Source organism: Lygodium microphyllum, chromosome 29, assembly GCF_053477565.2.
Source record: "Lygodium microphyllum isolate KBCC chromosome 29, Lygodium_microphyllum_v1.1.10, whole genome shotgun sequence".
Lineage (NCBI taxonomy): Eukaryota > Viridiplantae > Streptophyta > Polypodiopsida > Schizaeales > Lygodiaceae > Lygodium > Lygodium microphyllum.
The window spans coordinates 111,975,152-112,002,492 of record NC_141163.1 but is presented as its reverse complement, the minus strand read 5'-3'; the positions used below and the strand labels follow the sequence as shown (position 1 = coordinate 112,002,492).

The 27,341-nt window shown below is 45.1% G+C and overlaps 1 protein-coding gene across 3 annotated transcripts in view; it reads left to right on the top strand.

The window, feature by feature from the left end:
- Positions 1-27,228, top strand: part of DDI1 (ubiquitin family protein) — a 132,424-nt gene extending 105,196 nt beyond the window's left edge. The window contains exons 10-16 of one of the 3 annotated variants that reach the window (XM_087672248.1): positions 24,076-24,169; positions 24,270-24,362; positions 24,446-24,515; positions 24,614-24,702; positions 26,364-26,406; positions 26,487-26,530; positions 26,635-27,228. In XM_087672248.1, the coding sequence (XP_087528374.1) occupies positions 24,076-24,169; positions 24,270-24,362; positions 24,446-24,515; positions 24,614-24,702; positions 26,364-26,406; positions 26,487-26,530; positions 26,635-26,769 (568 nt within the window). In that variant the 3' untranslated portion in view covers positions 26,770-27,228. Of the gene's footprint in view, positions 1-24,075; positions 24,170-24,269; positions 24,363-24,445; positions 24,516-24,613; positions 24,703-24,827; positions 26,276-26,363; positions 26,407-26,486; positions 26,531-26,631 lie in introns of those variants that run through there. The other 2 variants (XM_087672247.1, XM_087672249.1) reach the window with 2 other exon arrangements.
- The last annotated feature ends 113 nt before the right edge of the window (positions 27,229-27,341 follow it).

Genomic DNA, 27,341 nt, shown 5'->3' with positions numbered 1-27,341 from the left:
TTACCGGTAATGGCACTGGGCAGAGGAAGAGGTAGAGACCTTGGAGGACCAAGTCAAGATCCAATCTCATGTTGGACTTGCAGTCATCCAGGCCATATTTCATCACATTGCCCGGAAAGGGAACAGACAAACAAGGACAAAGCTGACCTTCGATGCACCAAGTGTGGGATCACACACCTATTTCCTGACAGCCCTAGACGGAAGCCATTAGCTAGTTCTGCCAACGTGCCCTCCGTACCCTTGGGACTATTCGGTGTGGAGACCTTTGGCAGTGAGGATACACCCATTTCACTGCAGGTCAAGACGCGAGCGCAGACAAAACGAACAAGCATCTCGTTGCTTGGGCCAAGTAACTTGGATGCAGCCTCGTTGGGAAAGAAAAGCCAAAGGAGAAGGAGAAAGAGAATAGACGTAAAGATTACCCTTAAGACTGAGGAAGCTACAACTTTAGTGGCAGGAAAGGGGGTCACTGATGTAGAGGCAGAGACCTCAGCTCCTAAGACAGCAGAACTAGGGAGTGCCAAGGTAGGGGAGTACCCCCATCCCAGACGGCAACTCGAGGCTATAGCCAAAGTGAAGGAGTGGGTCAAGGACGCCTAGGAACACCTTAAAGATGTAGAACCCATATTGGAAGACCGAATGGAAGACCTCTCTAGTGTGAGTACACCCGTTTTGCCATCGCGACCTCAATCGGGGAACACACCCACACCACGAGAGATGCCATAGAGGCAAGACCAAGGAGAAGCTTGCCAACAAGCTAACTAGGATATATGGCCAAAGAATGGTGACCAAGGAGGAAGCCAACCACCCAACAACCTCCTCACCACTTTAGTAACCACCCCAGTAACCGTGAGCCTGGGAGATTTGCTTCGGCAACACCCTCCCTTATGGCTAGAATTAAGGCACTGGGTAGAGGGAAAAGGGGAGTATACTGCCCCGCTGACTTGCAAGAGCAGGACGCAGTCACGCAGATTCCAAGCCTAACGCTACACTCGCCTCCAAGGTCACTGGACGTTAATGCTTTCTAGGAAGGCATGGAGATGCATGCAGTCCTACCTATCTTAGCCTTGGGGGACGCAACACGAAAAGGAATCGTAGACACAGGCGCCGGGGTTAGTGTTTTGAGCGACGCAGTTCTACAGGCCTGGGGAAACCCACCTGTGGAAGCGGCTAGGTTCAATGTTACATTGGCCAACGGAATGAAGGTCAGACCATCCGGGGTCCTAAAGAGCTGGCCAGTGAAGGTCGCGGGAGTGCAGTTTTCCATGAACTTCATTGTCATGAAGGGAGTGGACTACGACGTACTGCTAGGCCGACCCTGGATGAGGAACGCGCGAGTTATTGAGGATTGGGGGAACAATCTTATCTTTTTGGGGAATAGAACAGAAGCGGTGAGGGTTGAGATGGATAGCTGGAAGACTACCCCAGCCGACCTCGATGCAATCTCAACTATGCTAAAAGGTGATGCACAGGCAAGCAAACCCTATGGGTCATTGAACAAGTATATCCCTTGCCTTGAGGATGAGTGGGATTGGATGCATGTCTTGGCAAGCGTTGATCTACCGTTCTCAGATGAGGAAGAGCTGTATAGGCAAGCCGCTAAATCCCCAAGCATGTTAGCAAAGGAGCCCATCGTACCACTCTGCATGATGACAGGAAGCTCACGTGACCCAGGGAAACCAGTCTCGTTCCATATCCCCACCAACAAGCTCGAGCTTCAGGAAATCATAGAGTGCCTGACCGATAAACTGAAGGGCAGTATGGTTGCTAATCTAAAACCCCTAAGTGATCTCCTGGCTAGGCTTGAGTGGAAATGGACCAAAATTCATGATCTTCACTTGTTATACAATTGGGCTTTAGTAACTGACGAAGAGGAGATTGGAGAGAAGAACCTGGGGGATGACGAGCAGTCAGAGGGGCAAGATTCCGATGGTGAGGGGTGCGAGGACTGCTGCTCTATGGGGGACGAGAGTGAAGAGGAGTTAGACACGATAGAACACGACACTGAAGGGAGAGCAATCGAACAGATCAAGGCAGACTCTAGGCCTAGAAGGGAAAGGGCAGGCTGGAATGAAAAAGGAGTCATGCTGATGGAGTGCAATAGGTCCTGGTTGGAGCACATGGGAGCCATGAATTACGAGCAGGCAGGGATGGCGCAGCCACTGGTAGCTCCAGTATTGAAGACGGATTCACCTATTGAATTACAACCCCCTGGCGAAACTCCTTCCTCAAGCGAGGGATGTGAGTTTAACTCGGAGTCTGAAATCAGTACAGAGAGTGATCCTGAAATACCCCAACCCTATAAGGTCAGACACACCAAAGGGGACCTGCCAGTCCACCTAAGGCGCAGATGGTTAAGGGAGGAGGCCAGGAAGCAAACTAAAGACTCAGAAGTAGAGAGGCAAAAAAGGCCGCAGGATCTTCCCAAACGCTTCACGAAGTTTAAGAAGGGTGATGGAGTGGTGATTTTGCTAGGAGCAAAGAGACAAGGGCAAGCCAATGAACCAATTGAGGGACCCGCCAGGGTCAAGGAAGTTGACCTGGCAGGGGAAGGCGAGAAGCCTCGACCTGTGTTCATCGCTGATGACCTGACCAAGGATGAGGAGGCTAGACTGGTTGCTCTCCTACGAGAGTATGTTGATGTGTTTGCCTGGTCCTTGGAGGAACTTAGAGGAGTCGATCCTAGGGTTGTGACCCATAATATTCCAATGGTTCCAGATGCGGTACCAACAAAGCAGCGACCTTACCTTATGAATCCCAAACACGCCCATGCAGTGAAGGAAGAAATTGATAAGCTCATGAAGGCGGGATTTATATATGAGATTGAGCACACGGATTGGGTATCGCCCATAGTGATGGTTATGAAAAAGATGTTGGAGCACGAGGGTAGCGGAAGCGTGAAGATTTGTAGCAGAGGAAGTGAACAGGTGAGTGAGAGTGAGAGTAAGAGTGACGAACAGATTTGGGTGTACCAACAATGTGTTGGTACACAAAGAATAAAATGTATTTATACTTAGGGCCCGTAAGGGTGCATTCACATGTACAACATAACAATACACGTGTAAAATACACGGAGGTGAATAAAGGACCTTTACATCCCAACAACCTCCCACTTAAAGGTCCGGAGTGAACCTTTAAAGGTCATGCTGAGCCTTGCCTAGACTTTTAGTGAGAACATCCGCAGGGTTGTCCTGTGTTTTGATCTTGGTCAATGTGATTAGACCATTCTCCAGAATCTGTCTGATAAAGTGATATCGCACATCAATATGCTTTGTGCGTGAATGATACATGGCATTTTTAGCCAGATACACAGCACTTTGGCTATCACATCCCAACATTGGAGTACTCATAGACATGCCGAGATCCTCTGCAAGTCTGCTCAACCATATAGCTTCCTTAGAAGCTTCAGTAGCTGATATGTATTCAGCTTCAGTAGTACTCAATGCGATGATGTTCTGCAACCTGGAGCACCAAGAAACGGCCCCTCCAGCAACTGTAAAGACATACCCGCTAGTGGACCTGCGAGTGTCTAAGTCACCTGCCATGTCTGCATCACAATAACCCTGCAGATTAAGTGCACCCTGCCCATAGCAAATACACTTTCTTTGTGTACCCTTCAGATATCTAAGAATACTCTTGACAGCCTCCCAATGTGGTTTGCCAGGATTTGACATAAACCTGCTAACAATTCCCACTGCATGAGCAATGTTTGGACGAGTAGCCACCATAGCATACATAAGAGAGCCACAAGCTGATGCATAAGGGACTCCCTTCATAGCATTGGCTTCCATGTCATCTTTTGGGCTGTTGGCTTTACTAAGCTTAAGGTATGGAGGTAAGGGTACTCCGAGAGCTTAGCTTCAGCCATGTTAAATCTGTCGAGTACCTTTTCAATGTACTTTTCTTGAGACAAGAACAACAAATTCTGCGTTCTATCCCTACGAATCCTCATGCCCAATATATGCTCTGCATTCCCCAAATCTTTCATGGAAAAGGCTGATTTCAGCTGATCTTTGAGAGCATCCAAGCTAGTCTTTCTCTTCCCAGCTAGCAACATATCATCCACATACAAAACAAGTATGATAGGGCTACCATCTGTATCCTTTTTCATATACAAACAATGATTTGCATGGCTGCGCGTAAGCCCATGAGAGAGTATAAAAGTGTCAAACTTTTTGTACCACTGCCGTGGTGCTTGTTTCAGCCCATATAAGCTGCGTTTTAGTTTACACACCAACTGCTCTTTTCCAGGAACTACAAAACCCTCGGGCTGTTTCATATAGATCTCCTCATCAATGTCACCATGCAGAAAAGCTGTTTTCACATCCATTTGGTACAGCTCTAAATCCAATACAACAGTGAGAGCAAAAAGCACACGTAGTGTGGTCATCTTCACGACAGGTGAGAAGACCTCCTGGAAGTCAATCCCTTCCTTATGTGCATACCCTTTGGCAACCAATCTTGCCTTGTACTTGGGTTTCCCATCAACTGTCTTTACTTTGTAAACCCATTTGTTTGGAAGAGGCTTTCTTCCTTTGGGCAACGACACAAGATCCCAAGTATCATTAGCATACAGAGATTTAATCTCTTCCTGCATAGCTAGCTCCCACTTATTGCTGAATTTGCATGACTTAGCCTCTTTATATGTTAGAGGCTCACCCTCATCAGTAAGCATCACATAATGCAAAGAGGGGTCATACCTATGTGGCTGCCTTCTTGGGCGTGTAGACCTGCGTACCCAATGATCTACATTCTCAGGAATCGGATCTACATCTGGAGGCATGTTATTTTCAGCATTTATTGGCTGCTGTAAGCCATTTTCAGCATGTTATTCATGTTGTACAGCACCTTCATTTTCATTTCCAGCACCTGCATTTTCATAATCAGCAAGTCTATCTTGCTGTCCATGACCTCCCTGTGCTTCTATTTGCTGTCCATTATCATCTGGCTCAAAGATAACCGGCTGATCATCAGTTTCAGCCTGTGGTACAGCACCATGAGGCTCATCATTTGAAGTAATAGGTGGCTGCAAATTCTGAAATTTGACCTTTTTCATGTAGTCATCAGAGGCTAAAGTACCTTTCAGCAACTTTGCCTCATTAAACACAACATTACGGCTGCGAACAATTTTCTTGGACTGAGGTAGCCACACTCTATAGCCAAATTCACCCTCATCACCATAGCCTATGAAAATGCCTTTGGTGGATTTCGGGTCAAGTTTATTCCTCAGCTCATTTCTAACATGCACAAAAGCATCACAGCCAAATATTCGTAAATGGTCATATGAGGCCGGTTTGCCAGACCAAACCTCCTCAGGAATGCCATTATTTAGGGACCTGTTTGGAGAGCAGTTGCAAATGTGAACCGCGGTTTTAAGTGCCTCTCCCCAAAATTCATGAGGGAGATTAGCAGTGGACAGCATGCACCGCACTCTCTCACATAGAGTCTTATTGTATCTTTCAGCCACACCATTTGAAGAAGGGCTGTAAGGGGCTGTAAGCTCCCTCTTGATCCCATGCAAGTCACAAAAGGACTTAAATTCATTAGATGTGAACTCACCCCCATTATCAGTTCTCAAGCATTTCAACTTTCTACCTGTCTGAGTGGTCACGAATGCATGAAAAGTTTTAAAAACAACAAACACTTCACTTTTCTTTTTCAACAAATAAACCCAAATCTTCCTGGAACAATCATCAATAAAAGAGGCAAAGTATTCAGCACCACCCAACGATTTCAAAGGCATGCTACATACATCAGAATGCACTAAGTCCAAGACATTTGACTTACGGGAGACACCAGAGTAAAAGGAAATTTTCATTTGCTTTCCAAATTGATAGTCATTACAAAAATCAAGTTTAGAGCCCTTTCCATCAACCCTCTTCAAAGAGGTAAGGACATCAAGACCTTTCTGGCTCATATGGCCTAATCTCTTATGCCATAACTCCAAATGACAACCAATTTCAGCAACTGCAAGAAACTTGCCATTCAAAGCTTTACAGTGCAGACAATACAGAGTGCCCTTCTTGGTTCCTTTAGCAATCAGCATGGAACCCCTTTTTAATTTCCACAAACCACCACCAAACAGTGTGGTGTAACCATGCAAGTCAAGCTGTCCAACAGATAGTAAACTCTTCTTGATGCCAGGCACATATCTCTTTCAACACAAGTTCTTGCCCATTATCCAAAGACAAGTGTATGGTGCCAATCCCATCAATGCTGCAAGCATTATTTCCAAGGTAAACCTTGCCATAATAGCTTGCATCAAAAGTAGCAAAACACTCCAAGCATGGAGTCACATGGAAAGAGGCACCAGAGTCTACAATCCAAGTCTGAGTGACACAATCATCAACTGATAAAAGTGCATCAATCACATCAGCCTTGGTGATCTGCATATCCTGCATGTGACATACAAGGGCATCATAATCCACTGCACATAATGCATCAGCCTCTGCATCTGAGAGCTCCTCTATGACAACACTAGAGGCCACATTGGCCTTTTCCTTCCCTTTACTTGCCTCAGATGCATTTGTCTTTTCCTCTTTCTTCTTTTTGTCTCTTGCATTCTTCTTTCTCTCTTGTTCCTTCTTGTAATACCTGCAATCAGGCTTCTTGTGGCCCTTCCGACCACACTGATAGCATGTAACATCACTCTTTTCTTTTCCTTTGCTCTTGCTTCTGCTTCTCTGTCCAGCATTTGCATTTTTCTTTTCAGCCCTGCCTCTAACATTATAAGCTGAGTTGCTGCCTTCTCCACTAGACTTACGTCTAATTTCTTCATTCAAGATCGAACCCCTCACACCATCATATGTGAGATTGGGGTTATTACTGAGAGAAACAACCAAAGTCTCCCAAGAGTCAGGCAATATCATGATAAAAAAGATCGCCCTCAACTTATCATCAAAATCCAAACTTGCATCCTTGAGCTGATTTAAAATGCCAGTAAATGCACTCAAGTGCTCAGCTGCAGGCTTGGACTCATCTAGGCGCATATTCACCAACTTACGCATTAAATGCACCTAATTAACATGTGTGGTGATCTCATAGGTAGTCTTCAACTTCTCCCATATTGCATGACCAGTGTCTAAACCCTTAATGTCTGTCAAAATGTCATCAGTGACACCCATCTTTATATAAGCCACAGCCCTTTTATTGACTTTGGCCCAATCCACCTTAGACATTTGTGCGGGTTTATCCATTTGCAAAGCATCCTCACAATCCTTTAAGAACAGTATGCCCTGCATACAATCTTTCCAAAGATCAAAGCCCTGACCAACAAATCACTTGATTTCCATTAAACTTTTAATGTCAGAACTGGAAGAAGTTGCAGCCATTTTTTTCACAAGTACAAGTGTAAAAGCAGTGAACTGCAAGAGCACAAGCTAAATCAGCAAATACACTGCTGTTCTTGCATAACCAGCAATAATCCTCTGCTGTATTGACATAAACCAGCCACTGCACAGGCAAATAATGCAGAAATTTATCAAATTCTGCACAAGATTCCAAATTTCCAGGTCTAAATGTGCGCAAATGTCAGCCAAACTGACTCAGCTGAGCAAAATTACATCAATACATGAAAAGCCCCAATTTTCCTTGGTCCAATGCCTAGATATTTTACTCGGATGAGCAAAATTCCAACAAATTTGAAAAATCCCCAAATTAATTGAGGTCAATGCGCACAATGTCTGGAATTTCTGACACAAATGTCGCTGTCAAGCATAAACAGCATCAAATTTGGGAAAAGCCCCAAATTTCCAGGTTCAAAATTGACCAAATCTGAGAACTTTGCTTGTGCGCGCAAACTCCCGTCAGTGACAAAGGGTTGCTTGTAGTAAACCTTAGAAAAATTTTAAAAATTTCTGGAAGAAAAATGTGTCGAATCTGTAGCCGTTGACCTGCGCTGCCCGTCAGATGCCACGCAGCCTTGCGTGAGCTGTCGCCTGCTCATAAACATGACGAAACTGCATCGTGTGACCTGTGCAGCCTACGCCTGGCTGCTCGTGACCTGTTTGACTGCCTGCCTGGTCAAAATTGACCTGTCGCCTGTCTATCAAGCTGTCGCTTGCACAAAATGTGACCTGCAACACTGTCGCCTGACTGTCCATCACATAGACGTGCCTGGAAACAGTGACGACCTGACCTGTATGAGTGATGACTTACTGATTTCTCGCGAGCGAAGAGCTGGTGATGTCTCACGCGGACTTCAAGGAGCGTGAGCACCTTAACCTCAGCTCTGATACCAGTTGTTGGAGCGCGAGGGTAGCGGAAGCGTGAAGATTTGCAGCAGAGGAAGTGAACAGGTGAGTGAGAGTGAGAGTAAGAGTGACGAACAGATTTGGGTGTACCAACAATGTATTGGTACACAAAGAATAAAATGTATTTATATTTAGGGCCCGTAAGGATGCATTCACATGTACAACATAACAATACACGTGTAAAATTTACGGAGGTGAATAAAGGACCTTTACATCCCAACAAAAGAATGGTAAAATTTGGGTGTGCGTGAATTACAAGAAAGTTAATGCCGCTACGAAGAGGGATAACTACCCCTTACCGTATACCGAGCACATGCTGGAGAGGGTGGCAGGCAAAGAAGCTTATAGCTTCCTGGATGGTTTCTCTGGCTATAATCAAGTGCAAGTGCATCCTGACGACATGCACAAGACTGCCTTCGCCATGGAGTGGGATGTATTCACCTACATCGTTATGCCCTTTGGACTAATGAATGCACCTGCAACCTTCCAACGATTAATGTGCACCATCTTCAAGGATATGCTGCGACGCGAGTTAGAGGTGTTCGTAGACGACTTATGCATACACTCTAGTTGGGCCGAACACTTAGAGAGGTTGAGAGCTGTCTTTGAACGGTGTCGGTTATACAACCTCTCTTTGAATCCCTTGAAGTGCCAGTTCTGGGTAAAGCACGGATGTATCCTAGGCCACGTAGTGTCAAGGAATGGCATTGCCACCGACTTCTCAAAAGTCAGGGTCATTGTCGACCTACCACCACCCATTAACTACAAGGGTATTCAATGTTTCTTAGGCCATACGGGATACTATCGACGCTTTGTATTGAACTGCGCGCTGATTGCTAGACCATTGTACAAGCTTCTGATCGTATTCGAGTGGACTGAGGAATGCCAGTGTGTGTATGAACAGTTGAAGAAGGCTCTCACCACTGCACCAATCTTACGAGCCCCAGACTGGAGTATAACATTCCATGTACACATAGATGCCTCTAAGTTTGCCATTGGAGTTGTTTTATGCCAGCCTGGTGAACATAACCTTGATTATCCAATGAGCTTTGCCAGCAGGCAGCTCACTGAAACGGAGATGAACTATTCCACTACAGAAAGGGAAGGGTTAGCCATGGTGTTTGCTGTAAAGAAATTTAGGCATTATCTGTTGGCCACACCCTTCGTCTTTTTCGTTGACCATCAAGCCTTGCTGTATCTTATGAACAAGCCGTGTGCTACAGGTCGCATAGCGAGATGGTTACTTCTCTTGTTGGAGTTTGATTTCTCTGTGGTTATACGTAAGGGAAAAACGACGAAAGATGTGGTTTGACAAGTATGTCAGCCAGCGCAACTTTGATCAAGGAGACCTTGTCCTATTATACTCAGTGAAAGGTTACAAACAGAAAATGAAATTTCGAGGACTGGGACCTTTCCGGGTGCGTGCAATTAGTAGAACGGACAATGTCGAGTTGGAGACGCTCGAAGGGGAAGGAATAGGCTTCTTCAATGGCAGTCGCATGAAAAAGTACTATCCTTCTTCCCATCCATCGCACCCGCCTGTCAACGTCTGCATAGCCACAATTACCGAACTAATAGATCAAGATGAAGCAGCAGTAGCACCTGCCTACCTACGAATCACGGTCACCACAAAACGGACGTATTCTTTTGATGCCCTGATCGACGAAGGTGCCGACTGTAATATCTTGACGCATGACCATTGGACACGCATCGGTCAGTCTAAATTACAGCCCACAAACGCTAAACTCAGCCCATTTGGGAGCAACACTTACTCTCTCTTAGGAAAATGCAAAGTGGCTGTCTCCATCAAGTCTGAAAGTATCCCAGTCGTCTTTTATGTGTTACCAAACACTAAAGGGGCCGGTGATAAGTCACTACTAGGCCGCACTTTCAAAAAGCAGACAAATTGCAATGTGGACCACAACCTAGATCGCATCCATCTTGCTGTAGGCAATGCGCGCATAGTAACTACCTTCAGCAAGGGTCATCTCACGCCTCCTACAACTGTAGAGCCACCGATAGAGACCCCCACGACCAAGCCTAAGGAGAAGGGCATGGATATCTCACCCGACGCTCCAACTGCTAGAGTCAAACTGAAACCGGCCTGTTCACTGGGAAGGGCGGTAGTGTACAACCAAAATATATAAATGCTTTCACCCAATTTAACAGTCGCCCATTTTACCTGAACTTAAAGACACAGAATCAAGAAGAAATACAGGAAGCTAGAATGTTCCTGTTGCAACACAGACACCTTGTTGGCCCCTAAGTTAGGCCCCCTTTGCGGTATTTCTTTATTTTTAGAAAGAGAGAAATTACAATGCGCTGTCTTTCACCTATTCTGGGTGAAATTTGGCAGCATAACAGTACAATTACTGACCCAAAACAAGCCGATCAGGAGGGGAAACTCTGCCCAAGTCTGAATCTTCTGGTTGGAGTGCAGAATTGACCATTTCAGTCTGCTGTAATTACTGGTTTAGACCTGTTCTGAGACCTGTTTACTACACATACTGTTCCCTGTACTGTTCTACCCACTGTAATTACTGGTTCAGACCTGTTCTGAGACCTGTTTTCAGCTCATACTGTTTCCTGCACTGTCCTGCATCATCTGGGCCAAGTGCCCTTTGATTCTGACATCAATTGGGCTCTGAAATACCCTCTGAACAGTCCAGAATCAGTTCTGGTTTAGTGCTGTTTCAGACACTTGCTTGGTGAGGTTACCACCCTCACCTGTCCCTGTTGGGACAGCAAACAACTGCTGCTGTTCCTGGAGAAAGGAGGCTCTTGCCTCATGCAAAAACAGCATATTCCACACAGCTGTACCTGAATCAGAAGAAAAGCCCTTGATTCTGTAGCATAACCGTACTGTCAGGGAGAGAGAGAGAGAGTAGGAAGCAAGCTCAGCCCTCTGTGCATCGTGGACAGGGTAGACCAGCTCTCAAGAGCTCTCCATCTGCAGCAATCCATCTCCCTTTCACCAAAAAAAAAGAGCCCCCCATGCATTGAAACTCGTTTTTGTGCTGCCCTCAGTCTTTCTTTTGGGAATTTATGCCCAAATTGTGACACATGGCATACATGTAACAATTTTCCTGTTTTAAACCTTTCGGTCTAAAATTCTCCATCCTCGGTTCAAAATTTGACCTTGGCACAAACCATAGGATTAATCCTTGTACAAAAACGAAGATAATGACGCGAACAGATTCTGGGGTCCAAAAATAGTAACTCCCTATTTTACGAGTTGTTTCCATTGCATCCCACTAGTCTTCTGACCATCTTTGCAGACTATGGCTAAATCCAAATCTGTAATGTAGCTCAACTGAAAGTGAGTTTCCACTGATGATCCCACATGGACTAATCTCTTGAAGATTTGTCCATCTTCACTTTGAACTAGTCTCTTCCAGGCTAGTTCTTCAACACACTTGTCCATATACACTTTCACAAGTCTCTTCTAGGCTTGTAAATCTACAGTACCATCAGTCTTTTCCAGACTTATACTAGACCTTAACTGTCCAGTCTTGACTCACTAGACATTCCTGTCTGTTTCACATACTGGCCATGCAACTTAGGCGTTTAGATTTCAAGAGGGATCCTTCCAAAAAGAAAAACCAAATAAAATATGTAATAAATAAATCAACAAAAAGGTACTAGTTGTCACAGTCTTGTGACACAAATACACCCAAGCCATTCACATGGCCAAAGAGCCCACGCTCATATGGGTGTCAAAACGACGAGGGCCACCTCTTGGTAAACCGCAGAAACATGCTTCTAAACGCAAAAACTATCAGTCGCAGCCTAAGAGGCAGCTTAGATGCTATCGACATAGGCGCACTACCACGCCATGATGGATCTCCAAATATCTCTTGCGAGCACAAGGATACTATGAGGGCAATCCCTGGATATGGGTGCCTAAGTGTGGACATTCAAGAAGCTCAAGTCTGAGCAACCCCACTCCAGCTGGACAGGCTGGCACATACAAAGCACAAACCGCAAAGAATGCTGAACCAGCACCAGTGATGATTAATGACTCCCAACACATTCATTGTCCCAGGCTGGATGCCCCAGCACCATCCAGGTGAGAAGAGTTGCGCACCCCCATGGCGGCTCGAATAGAATGCAGCACGTCTCCTATGCCACTGAAGCCCACTGCAGTATCTCCTAATGCTCCAGAGTGCAAAGTCCCATTTGTGACGCCAGCAGTGGAGTCACTACTGTCCAGCCCAATTGCGCCATCACCACCAGCAGGTCTTAAGCCTTCGCACGAAAGACGATCTTTCCTTTCAGCAGCCAAGGATCTTGCTAAGACCTCGAGGAATGACGTAGTGACATGCATCAAGGAGTTGGATGACACCTTCACCACATTCGCTAGGAGCTATGAGAGGCTTGACCTAGGACTTCTTGACGAACTCCTTGCTTCTGATGTTCGCGCGTTGCCATGCACTTGGGAAGACTACGAGTTTATGACCATCAAATTTCCCAAAATTGCGGCCCAATTAATCGCTAATGGAAGGAGCAAGCTATTCTCAGAAGACTAGTCACCTCTTACCGCAAGCCTGCTCGCTCTACACCTGAACAAGAACCGGAGGAGCTCACGCAGCTTATCAGCTCTGCTTCTTCGTTCTTACAACTGTGGTATGCCTTACGACTCCAATGGGATAAAAAAGGCCGCCGTATCATGACCAATGCTGAGCAAAGGAGGGCGATCAAAAAAATTGAACGCGACCCTACTTATGTGGCACCTCTTTCATTTAGAGTTTTGGCCATTACACGCAACATACACTTAGATGATTAGGTATTGGCCCACCCTTATATTGACCAGTTCCTGACGGAAGAGGAGTTGCACGTTGCTAGTCGTCTCAACTCCGGGGACATCTTTCATGATGTCTTAACCTACATCACTTAAGCTTCCATACGACCATGCGAACTTGATCGTCATGCCCAGCTTGAATATAATCCTAACCTTTATACTTGGCTATTGGCCAAGTAGCTCGCCCCACACAACCCATGCGAGCCTTCCTCCTCTCCTCGCTAATTCTGTTAAGGATTCCCTTAACACTTGGGGGAGGGGGGGGAGCGAATGAGAGCCAAGTGACGAACCAAGTGATGTAGCAAGAGGTATAAAGGATGAAAATAATCAACTGAATTCAAATAAGAAAGAATGCAAGGAGGAAATAGATGTTGGTTGTGAATTATTTCTAAGTTTCATTCCTCTGAATCAGCACGGCAAACTGTCACACGCATTCTTTCTTGGGTTTTGCTAGTAATGAATCAAGTTATAATGCTAATGTTGACTTGGGTGATGACAGGCACCTACCATGGCAGGACAGGGTAGACTCCCATTCACGGAAGTAGAGTTGACAAAGTATGGAATCAGTATCGAGACGCGTGGATTTAGCCAATTCACATTCAAGCATACCATGAATCTAGATGAAGCCATCCTGGAAGAGCCGGCCGTAGAGAGCTAGTGGACAAATGTAACCTCCAAAAGTACGTGGAGAAGGTCGGACAGGCTGTAGACTACAGCATGTGCGTGGATTTCTTAAGAAGCTTCGATGAAGGAAGGAGTTGTGGCACGGTCACAGTGAGGGCGGGTGATCAGGAAAGAAGGGTGCAAGTGTCCCTTAACACAGACATTGTTGAGAGAGCCCTGGGGCTTGTGCCCAAGAAAGAGAGGTGCCCAAAAAGAGATGTGTATGCCATGATGGGAGTCAGAAAAGAGGACGTGCATACGGTCGATGGAATCAGTCTGGCGGACAATTCCATACCCTGCGACGAGGATGCAAGCTAAGATGATCCACGCTCTTTTCTTGGGCCACAAATACAACGCACTAATGAATAGAATCGGCGTGCCACTGCTGGAAAGCATTGCGGCAGGAGTTCCAGAGGAGGTGGATTGAAACAGCTTTGTCCAGAAGACTATCAGGAGTTCAGTCGCCCTTCTGGCTCCAGCCACATCACCAGCTGGTGGGGAATCTTCGGCCTCTACCGCACGATCCACAATAAAAAAAACCTGCTACAAAAGCCTCTACAATCAGATACGGAGGTGTCCTCACAACAATCATTGACGAGGCTATCAAGGATGCCGGCATGGAGGAAAAGCAAGCTAGGCACCAAAGCTCACCTCACCACGAGGAAGAAGGCTCGAGCGAAAAGAGGGAAAGCGACGAAGGAGAGCCTGAAATACCACCCACTCAAACGGCCAAGCCACAGAAGCAAATGAAGACTGACAAGAGCCAGAAAAAGGAGGAGGAGAGATTGAGCAAAGAGGAGCGAGCCGAGGTGAAGAGGGCTCAAAGAGAGTCAAGGAGGGTGGAGGAGCAACGACGGAAGAAGGAAGAGGAAGAACTCGAAAGAGTTAGAGAAGAGTTAAAAAGGGCAGAAGAGGAGAAGCAAAGAAGGGCGGAGGAGGAAGCCAACGAGCTGAGGATGAAAGAACTGGCTGAGTCGGCAGAGGCCACTCGTAGATCTGTTGAGGAGACCCATGGAAGAGGAGAGATCAACCCCTTGAGTCCCCACCATGAGGCCGAAGCAAGTGGCAGCGCGGAAGCAGCCCGAGTGATTGTAGGCAAGGACAAGTCACTGTTGCACCCCTTGCCTTCCTCCTTTGTGCCGGTGCCAACCGACACCACAACCGCCCCGCAACCCACGCCCTCTCTGGATACGGCCCAGCTGATGAGCACGATGCAGATGCTTGTTAGTAAAGTGGCTGAGATTGTACCGGAGACCGGAGCGAAAAGATCCGTCACTGCAGATGCGGAGTCCAGGAAAGATTCGAAACGGCAAAAAGCTAGAAGCGTCAACCACCACAGCCTCTACTCCCATGCCACTTGGTGCGGACTACGACGCTTACGTGGTTGAGCTCCTGGTACAGTTGGATAAAGCAAAGGAAGAAAAGAAGGTGGCCCTGGTGGAGCTGGAAAAGGAAAGGGAAACTTCGACAGCCCTGAGGCTCCAAGTTTCAAGGCAAGGAGCCAACCGGAAAAGAGAGGTGAAAGTGCTGCAAGATCGACTGGAGGCAAAAACGAAAGAAGCCCAGGACAACGAGAGCCGCCTGAGACAAAGGCTGGAGGACGAAAAGCAAAACCTGGTAGTGCAGCAATATGCTGATCTGGAACAGAGAACATCTAGACTAGAAGGGTATGGAAAGTTAGCAGCTCAAGAAGGTGAGCCGAGCAAGCGGCAGGAGGATACCATAGCAAAGCTATGGTATGAACTCGAGGAACAAGACAGGCTGGAGAGAGATAGAGTTTCTAGGACGGGAAAGGCCGGCAACCCTCGCAGCAGAAGCACAAGGGCGGCAACAGGAGGCACAACGACTGCAAGGTGCAGTGGAGGTTGCCAAGGAAGACACAGAGGCCCTCATGGCCATGGCCTTCACGCAACGAAGATTGCACCTTGCGGAGATCCAGAGCCACGAGCAGCTAGCGCAAGAAAATTCAGAACTAATCACTGAGGCAGAACAGAGGTTCAACATGGCAAATCAAGCGAAAGAAATTGCTGAAGAACAGCTGGCTAGGAAATCGAGGGAGTGGCACCAACTCTGGGTCTTGACAAATGAACAGCAGCAGGTGGTAACCACATTGGCAAGTGAGCTGGAAGAGGGAAGGAGGAAGATGGACGAAAGAGCCAACGAGTGGGAAAAGAACAACTTTGAAAGAGTTAGGCAATTAACGGAACGCTTGGCGGTGGTTGAGTGCGAGAGGGTGCTTGCCGAATCTAGGGCAGAAGCAGCCGATGTATGCGCCAACGCACAAAGGCAAGCCTTTCTCAGCACAGTGCTACATGTCACCCAAGCAGAGGGCAATGATTCAGTGGAGAGGGTAAGAAGAGAGCTGGAGTTGACTACCTGAGCGCTAAGATATGGCCTTCAAGAACGGGAGCTTCCCACTGGCACGGGAATCATGGAGCAACAATTCCACTACCTGCGCCATGCTGGCCTCTCCATCGTTGAGCTCAAGGAACTAGGATTCGAAGAACAGGAGCAGTCCGCACCACCACCACAAGTGGCCCCATGAGTGGCCGAGCAGAATGCCGAAGAGGGCCCGGACTTGGAGCAAGATGTTGAAGAAGAACAACGAAGAACGCCCAGTCCGCCTCTACGAGACCTCCTGCCTGAAGAGCGCGAAGATGCCCACATGGTTGAGCGCATTGTGGCAGCCAAAAGAAGAAGGCAGGAACTGGCAGAGGAAGCACAACGCAGAGCACGGTCACTACCCAGACAATTCCTTGAAGAGCCGGTGCCACTACGAGGGCATCCCAACCCTATCGATTGGCCTCAGGAATTGATCATATGGCGTGACCGGGAGTTCCAGACGGGACCATTTGAGCTTTCATTTGCCTATCCACGCTCGCTGGACCGTGCGTTGCCTCTAGGCATTCTATCCAAGATCAAGGACCTGGCCAATGATCTGGCGAACAGATGGATAGAAGAGAGGAGCCTTATAATAACCAGGTGGAGGCAAGAGCCTGCAGATTACTGGCAGGACAAGGTGAACAGGGTTCCCAAAACCATCCAAGGCTACGAGGCACAACCGAAGTGGCAGAGGAGGATTTGGGATGCCAATTTTGACGTCTAGACCGCCTTGTGCAGCTCACTTCCTGAAGAACGTAACGACCCCATCTACATTCCCTACCCCCGTAGGCATGGAGTTGATTATGACCGCACTATTCATGGGGATTTTGACTTTCCTAGAATATATAACATAAATGCCCGGAATCCTGAGGAATGCCTAGTTTTTAGAGTAGAGAATCTCCTTCCATCCATCAACTGCTTTCTCGCGGATTTTTCTTCTTGTCCGGATCCAGCCTTCCTAACCACCTGCAATTATCTTAGGCTTATCAAATTCCTATTAATGCAGAGGCCTACAGCCGAGGAAGCTCACCTTCCCCCCCTCTTTTTTGACATCAACCTAGGGATAGATAGTAGGGCTATGACTAGATTAATGATGAGGGCAACCCTGCTTCCCTCCTTTTGCCTAGCAATCTTAGAGAATATGAATGATACCCGCTTCACGAGGTGTAGGCCTGGGTTGCTATTCTATCCCAATGCCTGCGACCACCCCGTGCTTCGGCTGAAGATGATAGACATTAGCCAGAATGCCTTCTTTGTATGCAATTCTTTATTTTTAAAAAAAAAGAAAAAAAAAAGAGCACTAGGGCTCACTTTGCTCACTACACCTAGGGTTCACCCCTAGCCCCTCCCCCCACTTCACGCTTAGGGCACATCAAGGGCAGGACTTCCAGACTTGTCACCCTAAGTCCTGCACTGCACCTCCAAGAACACACGAACTGGGTCCTCAAGTGTGGGACATTATTGAGGGCTAGACCCATCTCCCAATTCCACTACACATGCACTTACACCACACCGTGAGACAGACACACCCCTTAGGGAGTGCACAACTTTCTCTTGCAGGCTATGATCATAACTCAGTGATGGACCCACCATTGCCATAGATCTTGGAACCACGTGTTCTTCAACTGATTACGGAGCTGCGGTTTTGACAGTCATCACAAAAGGGAAGTTACAACTATGTGACAAATGCCGAGCATGTTCATGAAGATCAAAGCACGCCGGAATCTCTCCCAATCATCAAGAATCAACCCTCCATCATCTCTCATTCACAGCACCACCTTTTTTATTGTGGTCATCTACCCACCAATTCCACTTAGCAGCAACCCCAACTACCCTGCTGCTCCCCACCCCAGTGCCATGGAACTGGCACTCCGCTAGAAGGGGGGTAATGTTTACCACAGCACAGAGAATTGGAAAATGGAGCAGAAGTGCGGGAAAAATGGAAGAAGGAGATAATAAAAAAGGCACAGAACAAAGGAAGGAAAAAGCGCTCCGGATGGAGGTCAGACCCTGAAAATTTGAATGACGACCTCTCTAGAAGGCTTCAATGTCGCCTCGAGAAAATAAAAGAGAGAAAACGCGCCATTAAATATGAAGGCGCTTCCGAATCCTTGTAAAAGGAGTGCCGGGCTTACTCCTATGCAAATTGTATGCATTAGTGGGAATGGGATAAGTTAGAACGGTGGGAAATAGGAAAAGAGGGCCTAGGCTAATGGCCGGCCATGTAAAAAGTGGGGATGATCGTCCAAAAGGGATTTAGAGTTTTGTATATAAAGTTGAAAAGTGAATGAGAAGCTCATTCTTGTGTGTGGCCAAAGCTTCTTCTTCTTTTTCTCTTGTTTCTTGCCTTCTTGCTTGTGCTTGAGTGAGGGAGTGAGGGAGTAAGGGAGTGAGTGTGTGAGAGTGAGGGATTGTGGAGAAGAAGCTCCCCATCTTCTCTCTTCATCTTCTCTTCTCTTCTCCTGCGCGGCTATGGAGGATGGAGCTTGACGGAGGGGGCTTGAGGTTGCTTGAGCTTGCCACAAGGATCGTGGAGCTACCAGAGTGCAAGAGAGGAGGGAACTCGATCGAGCATCAAGGTAAGCTCACTACACCCGTAAGATAGGCATTGCGCGTCGGCTATGCGAGAGGTAGCCATGGCCGCTCGGCTTGAAACGCTTGATCAATAAGCGGTCTGTAGGTCTCGGGGTAGAGCTCCGCAGCTCCCCTCCAATGCCTTTATGCAGTCACAGGGCTATAGCAGGAGTGCTATGGATCCGTATCTGTACACGAAGAAAGCCCGTGATGGTTCTTTATTGATTTTGATACTCTATGTGGATGATATGCTGATAGCAGGGAAAGCTCATGATGAGCTAGATGCTCTTAAGGCTCAGCTCAAGAAGAGCTTTGAGATGAAAGATCTAGGACAAGCCGCTCACATACTTGGTATGCGCATTAGATACGACAGGCATTAGAGACTCCTCTACTTGTCATAGAGGGAGTACATTCATAAAGTCCTTGAGCACTTCCGCATGCAGGACGTAAAGTCTATTGGCTGTCCATCGCCTTCTTATGTGAAGATATCACAGGCTGATTGTCCGCAGACAGATGAACAGAGGGCTGAGATGGCCAAGATTCCCTATGCATCGGCAGTGGGCAGTCTTATGTATGCCATGATAGCCACTCGTCCAGATATTGCATTTGTAGTTGGTGTTGTGGCACGCTATATGGCTACACTTGGCAAGAAGCATTGAGATGCCGTGAAGGGTATCATGAGGTACCTGAAGGGCACTACAGATATGTGCATATGCTATGGCAGCCAGGATACAGGAGTCGTGGGGTACACTGACTCTGATTATGCAGGTCATGCAGATAGTAGGAAGTCTACTTCCGGCTATGTATTCACATATGCTGGAGGTGCTGTTTCTTGGATATCGAGGGTGCAGAAATGCATGGCCCTTTCTACTACAGAGGCCGAGTATGTTGCAGCCACTGAGGCTTGCAAGGAGGCCATTTGGTTGGGTCGTTTGGTTGGTGACCTTGGTATTGATGCTATCCCTACACTGCATTCGGATTCTATGAGTGCTATTCAATTAGCCAAGAATCCGGTCTTCCATGCGAAGACGAAACACATTGAGGTGAGGTATCACTTCATACGTGGGGTCGTTGAGGACAAGTCTGTTGATCTTGTCAAGATCTCGACTGACCAGAATCCTGCAGATCTGCTCACGAAAAGCCTCTCTACAGAGTGCTTTGCCTTCCTCAGGAGATTGATGGGCGTGGGATGAGATGATGTCTTTTCTCATCCTATTGTACATGTGTACATGTTGTACTGTCTTTTTCTTTTTCTTTTCACTCCTTACTAGGGCAGATTCGCCTTTAAGTGGGAGGTTGTTGGGGATAAAGGCGTCTCTGTCTAGTTGCCCGTGTATTACTACATTGATAGTCACCGCCACTGCATACTGCAGGTGGCGGGCGCCCGTCACCGTCACTTTATTCTTTATTCTTTTAGTGACTGTTTGAATAAAGGAAGTCCCGGTCACATATTATGACTGTTGGAGTTCCCATTTCTTGTCTCTCTCTTTCTTACTCTTGCTCTCCTGCCATAGCTCTGGAGTCCAAGCTTTGATCCTTCTCACCTTTCACTTATAGGGACACATGCTGCTTTATTCTTTATTCTTTTAGTGACAGTTTGAATAAAGGAAGTCCCGGTCACATATTATGACTGTTGGAGTTCCCATTTCTTGTCTCTCTCTTTCTTACTCTTGCTCTCCTGCCATAGCTCTCGAGTCCAAGCTTCGATCCTTCTCACCTTTCACTTATAGGGACACATGCTGATCAGATTTCAGTATTTAAACAAAATTTGCAATAAACTTTTGAGATGTCAAACTTGGGGTCTTTGCGGGCATTTAGTTCATACATGATGCTAGAGGTATCGGTTTATCACAGTCAAGATACATTGGTAAACTCCTTGAGAGGTTTGGCTTATAGGATTGCAAGCCAATTTGTATACCGATGGAACCTGGACTGAAGCTGTCATTGCATGATGATAGTGATTTGTTTGATATACATATATATGCTCCAACAGTTGGATGCCTTATCTACCTATGCAACATTGGGCCCGACATACAGTTTGCAGTTTCAACCTTGAGCATATATATGCATCAGCTACGCATGTCACACTGGCAAGCTGTCAAGCGTGTTTTCCGTTACTTGCAGGGTACTAGATCTCTTTGATTGCTTTATGCCAAGGGGGGACCATTGCACTTACATGCTTAGAGTGATTTTGATTGGGCTGGTGATTATGATTTACGTCACTCCACTAGTGGCAATTGTTTCTTTCTTGGCTCATCTTGCATATCTTGGCTTAGCAAGAAACAGTCCATTGTTGCTACATCATTATGTGAAGTTGAATACAAGGCAGCTTTCACTACCAAAGTTGAATGTGCATGGCTTAGACACTTGCTAACTGATGTGGATGTGTTTGTCATGGAGCCTACTCCTTTGCTCACTAACAGTTAGAGTGCCATTGCAGAGGCACGGAACCTAATGTTTCATGCACGCACGAAACACATTGAGATACATTATCACTTTGTCAGAGAGAGGCTAAATGCAGGAGATATCAGCCTTGTCTATTGTCCTACTACTAGTAATGTGGCAGACATCTTCACCAAAGCTCTTTCTTGTGACAAATTTGAAGCATTTCACGATGCTTTAAATTTGATCTCGTTTGGTAGCAGATGACCCTTGTATTTTGATTACTCTTCACTCTAGGGGGGGTTTGACTCACGCCTATGCTCACAGAGGAGTGTCAGTGATTAGTAGGACACTTGGGCACTTTTTACTCTCCGTATGAGAGGTTTTTTCCCCCCAAATTTATTCTCTTTATTTTATGTGCCTATGTTACACATTTATGGACACTTATTGTGTTGCACATACTTCAGGTGTGAACACCCTTTTACGACCCTAACGTTTAAGGGTTGTACCTTGTACTTTCATCTTACACTTTTAGTCTATTGCATTGGGTGTCATGCTTCACTCTCCACACTGTCTACTGCACTCTTAGTTGAGCTTTGATCCTCTTCTCATCTCACAAAGAATATATGCTATCATTAGTCCAATTGATCTGTAAAAGTGGCATTGGAGATGCAAATCTGATTCCACATTGTTGCCCACTGCAAACAATGTGTAGTACATGCAAATTTCAGTTCCAAACTGATCCAATCTACTTTACGAACCTCATTTCTATTCATGCAAGCAATCCTAGTGCTTTGCTTTGACTTTTGCATGCTCAATTTATTATCAAACTAGGTAAATTCAGACTTGCACTTTGCTATGATCCCTGCAATATGCATTCCATTAGGTCTACCTTGCATTTCTCTAAATTTCCCATGCATTTCCCATGATAGAATGATTGAACTTTAGTGATTTCATGTGGCTGAATTGATTCGTAGGTGCACAATGACCTTGTTACCTTCAATGTCGGCCTTCAACCACTTATAGAGTGTTCAAAAATGCATGTGAACAGTTAAGCCTACCAAGCCCTAAAAATGACAGTCAACATTTGAGTCTAATTTCACTAAGCATTCACCTAGAGAACTGTCCTGCATAGATCCATGTAATTCCATATTGTTCCTCTCATAAATAGAGGGATTTCTCGTGATGAAACTAAGAAAATCACATTCTCTGTTACAAAGTTGTGCAAAAAATGCATTAGGCTTGAAATTTCAGAGAAGAAAGGAGAATCTCAGCCCATAGTGTTGTAATAACTTGTTTTGTCGAGAATTAGGTCAAAACAAGCAACATACCTTGACGTAAATGGAGTGACAAAGTTGCCCAATGGATTCTCCTTGCCTAGAGGAGAAGATTAGTTGTGGTTCCAACTCCATACAAACTATCAATCCATGATTGAAAACTGTAATTTCTGCAGTAAAGAAGAGAAGAATGGCCATCTCCAAACTTATGCTTCTCAAAATGAGAGCGAAAGAGATCCCAAATATCCAAGATCAGCTTTCTAAATGAGTAACCCTTAATCCAATCTCACTTTTGATTAGGGGCTAATTAATAGCTTGGCCATTAATCATAAGTGAGTACTCACTGGACTAAACTTAAGCTCAGGGTTTGCTTTATAACTTACGTGAGCTACTTACTGGGCGAAACTTTCAAATGATCATTAAACCTAAGGTGCAAACTTTCAATTAATGAAAGTTCCACATTGCACCTTATTTCTTTTGCCCCATCCTTGTATCACATAGCTTGTACACTTGTCACTGCATACCCCGCCATCAAATTCTTCATTGTTGGTGCAATGGTCACCATGTCAAGAGCTAGGGGATATGAGAATTAGATTTCATTTTTAATTAAATCATTAAGCTTATTTCTTATTCTGGTGATATATTTCACACCATGTCCACTTGCCAAATCGTGTATTTGCGTACTCAGTGCCATGGGCAATGTGGTTTTTCCAAAACTACTACAATCATCACAAATTATAAGACAAACATTCCAAATGATCCTTGACAATGGCTCAATGAGAGGGACATCTTAGTCCAAGAGAAAGGAATAGAGGCGAAGCAAGAAGCTCAAATGCAAGAAGAATAGAAGGAAACCAAGCAAGAACTAAACGCCAATCTTTGTAATTGAAACACAAGTGATCCAGTAACTTGACCTATCTCCTTAACTAGGAGTTATCAGGATCCTATCACATTGAGACGCCACTTGCTCCACCTCCACGAAATCTTCTTCCACATGGCCATTTATGCTTACCATAGCATGCTTTGTTGTGAGATTGGTGTTTGGCATACCCTGTGGGTTGTGTTGTGGTGAGGCTACTCTCTCCTCACTCTACTCCACGTAAAGAGGCATGCTATTTTTGCATTGCAACACTCAAGAGTTCAAGAGAGCTCATGTTTGTAACAAGTTGAAGGAGATAAGGAAAAGCAACTGGAAGGGAAAGTGGTACTTTTTTCATAGGTAGAGAGCAGAGAAGAAAGATTGCAAGAGAGGAAGTAAGCAAAAGTAGAGTTGTTAGGAATGCTTCTAAATTTCTAAAATGGAAGTGACAATCCTTGCATTATCTCAATTATTCATTTTATACATTTTAAGCTTGTTGTCAGGGCTTTCCACTTTCCCACTCCCTTAGTGCCCGTTCACAGCTCATTAGACTCTGCAAGTACAACCTAGCGTTTTTTGCCACATCCATTTTATAGGATGGCTGGTAATACAATAGATAGGTAGCTAAATTTAAAACTTTATCGTGTATTACTGGTTAAGGTTGAGTGAAGACTGTTGCAGCTAGAAAAAGCCTTGAAATCAATTTGTCCTTCACTATGCTTTAGTTGAGATTATGTTGCATCTGTTTTTATAGTGCTTTGTTGGGGAAATCTCTATCTGTAGACATTTAAAACAGTAGAGCAACTTCAAAATGATTGGACTTCAAGAATTTCCATTTTTGAGTTTGTTTTGGTTTCACTAAGGGTTTCTTTATTCTTGACGCAGAATTTTAAGGTTGTTAGATAAACGTTACATAGGAATCGCTAGAGGAGTGGGACAATCAGAAATTGTTGGCCGGATTCATGTGGCACCACTCAAGGCAGGAAATAGTTGAATTTAATGTCAATTTATAAGCAAATGGATTTATAGACAATCAAGGTGAATACATGTACAATCTTTGTAGTGTCAACATGTTGCAGATAGGCAGCAAATACTATTTGAGCTCCTTTACTGTCTTGGATCAACCGGATGTAGAATTTATATTTGGTCTTGATATGCTGCGCAAACATCAGGTGATATGGTGAAGGCTTGAATGTGCATGGTCATGGTGTTGATGCCTTCTCTTATGTTTTACTTCTTGTTTCTACTGCTTCAGTGTTCAATAGACCTGAAAAATAATGTCCTTTGGGTTGGAGGAGGAGAAATATCTGTGCCATTTCTGCAAGGTAGCAGTCTTTTGGTGTGTGATCATTTCTCATCTGTCTGAATTCTTCTGATCTGAAAGGTGGTGGCAATTTTTTCCCTTCACATTTGAGTTTTGTAGAGAAGGATCTCCCTGCTAATTCCAGGGAAGAAAGGACTCTCAGAGAGTTGGCATCTGCTACAAATGAGAGGGCTTCAACATCAGTGGTGGTAATATCTTGCCCTGTAAAGTTTGTCAAACCACACAACATATCATTGCATAACAAAGGTGAAAAGGAGTAATTTGTATGGATAGAAAGAGATTTGATTACATTTCGGAAAAATTGTTGACTCAGGTTGAGGAGCCAACAGTAAACAAAAAAGCAAAACAGGGATACCCAGTATTAGCATAGGTGCAGCGTTATTTCTATTTTTTGGATATCTGACCTTAAAGCTTGTTATTCGTGATTGAATTGTAAAACAAGCAGAAACAAGCAAGGTTGGTCAATAATGTAATTGTCTAAACACATGCTCAAAACCATTATCTGCTAAAAGTTGAACTTTATTTCGTGTGATTGCTGCTTAGCCAACCTGTGAACACCCATATAGACTAAAGTTAGATGCCTGGATGGTTTGTAGAAAAAATATGTTGATCACAGTCACCAGGAATCCACCTGTTTCTTTCCTGGAAGGCTATAAATATTTTCATTTTTATGCTCATTGTTTGATAGCACTCTTTTCTTTGTCTTTGAGATCGATCTCTTTATAGATTTATCAGCAGAAACACTTTTTTTTTTGTGATGAGTTTTTGCACCGAACGGCTATATATTATTACGGGATTTTGCCTTGTCATCATCCCGAAGGATGATAGGCACCGCCGAGGCCGTGGGCAGCAGCTGGGAGGTATTGATCTTGCGACTGTTCACAACACACCCACCCACCTCTACCAACTGGGCTATGGCTCATTGGCATCAGCAGAAACAGTTGGAAAACATATTAATAATGAACTGCTCAGTCAAGAAAGGGACCAAGATCAAATTACAATACATGCGGTGGGAAAAAGTGGCTGAGCCCATGTATCAAGAAATGTATCTCTCCTTCTCCACGTGCTTTCCAAAGTGGGGGCAATGTCTGTCTGGATCCTAGAAAGGGTCCATGTTGTAGATATGTCCTTGACTCTCGATGACAAGACTGCATGTCCTAATCTACCAAGCAATAATTTAGCAGTCAGCTCCCATCTATGGCAGTGCCCTGAAGTCCTCTCTGTCTGAGGCAAGTCCAATCTAGGAATGATGCTCAGTTGCTGCCCAGAGATAAGACAGACCTTGGTTTGCCTCAGAGGAGGCTTCTTTGGTAGGAGGACATGAATAACTGGCAAGCACTTCACTCTCTTTTTCTTTTATCACAAAATTTGGTAGATGGTCTTACTTTGCCTTCTATTTGTGGGGCGAGAATAAAGCCCAACTTTACACAATGTGGCCATTTGGTTGGTGTTGAAGGACTGTTGTTGTGGCAACTTAGTTCCATGGTTTCTGTTGGTGTGATCCTTGGAGATGTGGCTGCTCCATGGATGCAAATCATCCACACTGCCCAAGTTGTGCCTGCTTTGCAATTCCGTTCTCCTATCATTGTAGCCTTCAGCTCCCTTGTTAGATATGCTCAATGCCTGTCCGCTGCACTGTGTGCATTCCTATGTTGTTTTCGAACCTGCTTGATTGCCAAAAGGCCTCTTGTAAATATTTCTATTCATTACTTCAAAATCCGAGAGAGAGAGAGAGAGAGAGAGAGAGAGAGAGAGAGATTGATTGTATTAATTACGAAAAAAAAAAAATACAAGACTACTTGATTACAAGAATCCAATTGATTGATTGATTGATGGTGTTGTCACGCAGCCATCAAGTGGTGCTCTTCCTAGTCAACCTGGTCATTCAGGAAGTGAGTGCAGTTTGTTTGCCTTTGTTCAATTGTTTAACATTTTTGTATAATTGTTGAGCGTAGCCTGTTTGGTGATCCAGGTGTATCCTCTTCAAAGGAAGGAGGTGGTAATGTGTTCCCACAGGTAAAAAATAGTGTGTACCACATACTTTTTGATGAATACATGCACAGCCGTTGATCTGCTGATGTCCATCTCCATGTTGCCTTTCCTTTTGTATGGATTAGAAGCAAGTGAGCAATCTGGAGGACAAGATCAAAAGGCTTATGGAGCTGGGTTTTGATAGGCAGTCTGCCTCTAAAGCATTGGAATTATGCAATGGCAATGAAGAGCAGGCTGCGAGCTATTTGTTTGGAAGTTTCTAGACTGATTGCCCTGCAGTTGTATCAAGTCACAATATATCAGTCCATTTTCTAAAACTACTTGGCCCCCCGCCCCCCCATTTAAAACGCTTCCCAGTTAAGCATTCGAGTAATTTATTGTTCCAGAGTCTGGCACGTACTACCAGAAGAGATGTGGCCACTCCTTTCCACAGCAATTTGGGTACACGCGGTTCTCAGGTTCCAGAGGCTAGAGAAAGGGTAAAGAGGCTAGTCATCCCACGTAAGATTCTTCATCCCACGTGAGGGAAAAATTATCAACTTGCTACCTCAAGTAGCTTACATTGGATATTAGATTGCACTCAAAGAAAATTCACAATTATATGTAACAAATCTCTCTCTCTCTCTCTCTCTCTCTCAATCTATCTTGTGGCTACCCCAATGGTAAGTCGCTGAGTTTTCAAACAATAAACTTAAATACATGATCTCATGACATCTTTTGAAAATTTCCTTATGTAGAGAATAATTTATATTTGCATTAAAAAATCTAATATCAAGTATTCATAATAGAACTAGAAATAGTACATTTATTTTTCCAATTCTTAGCTTGCTTCATA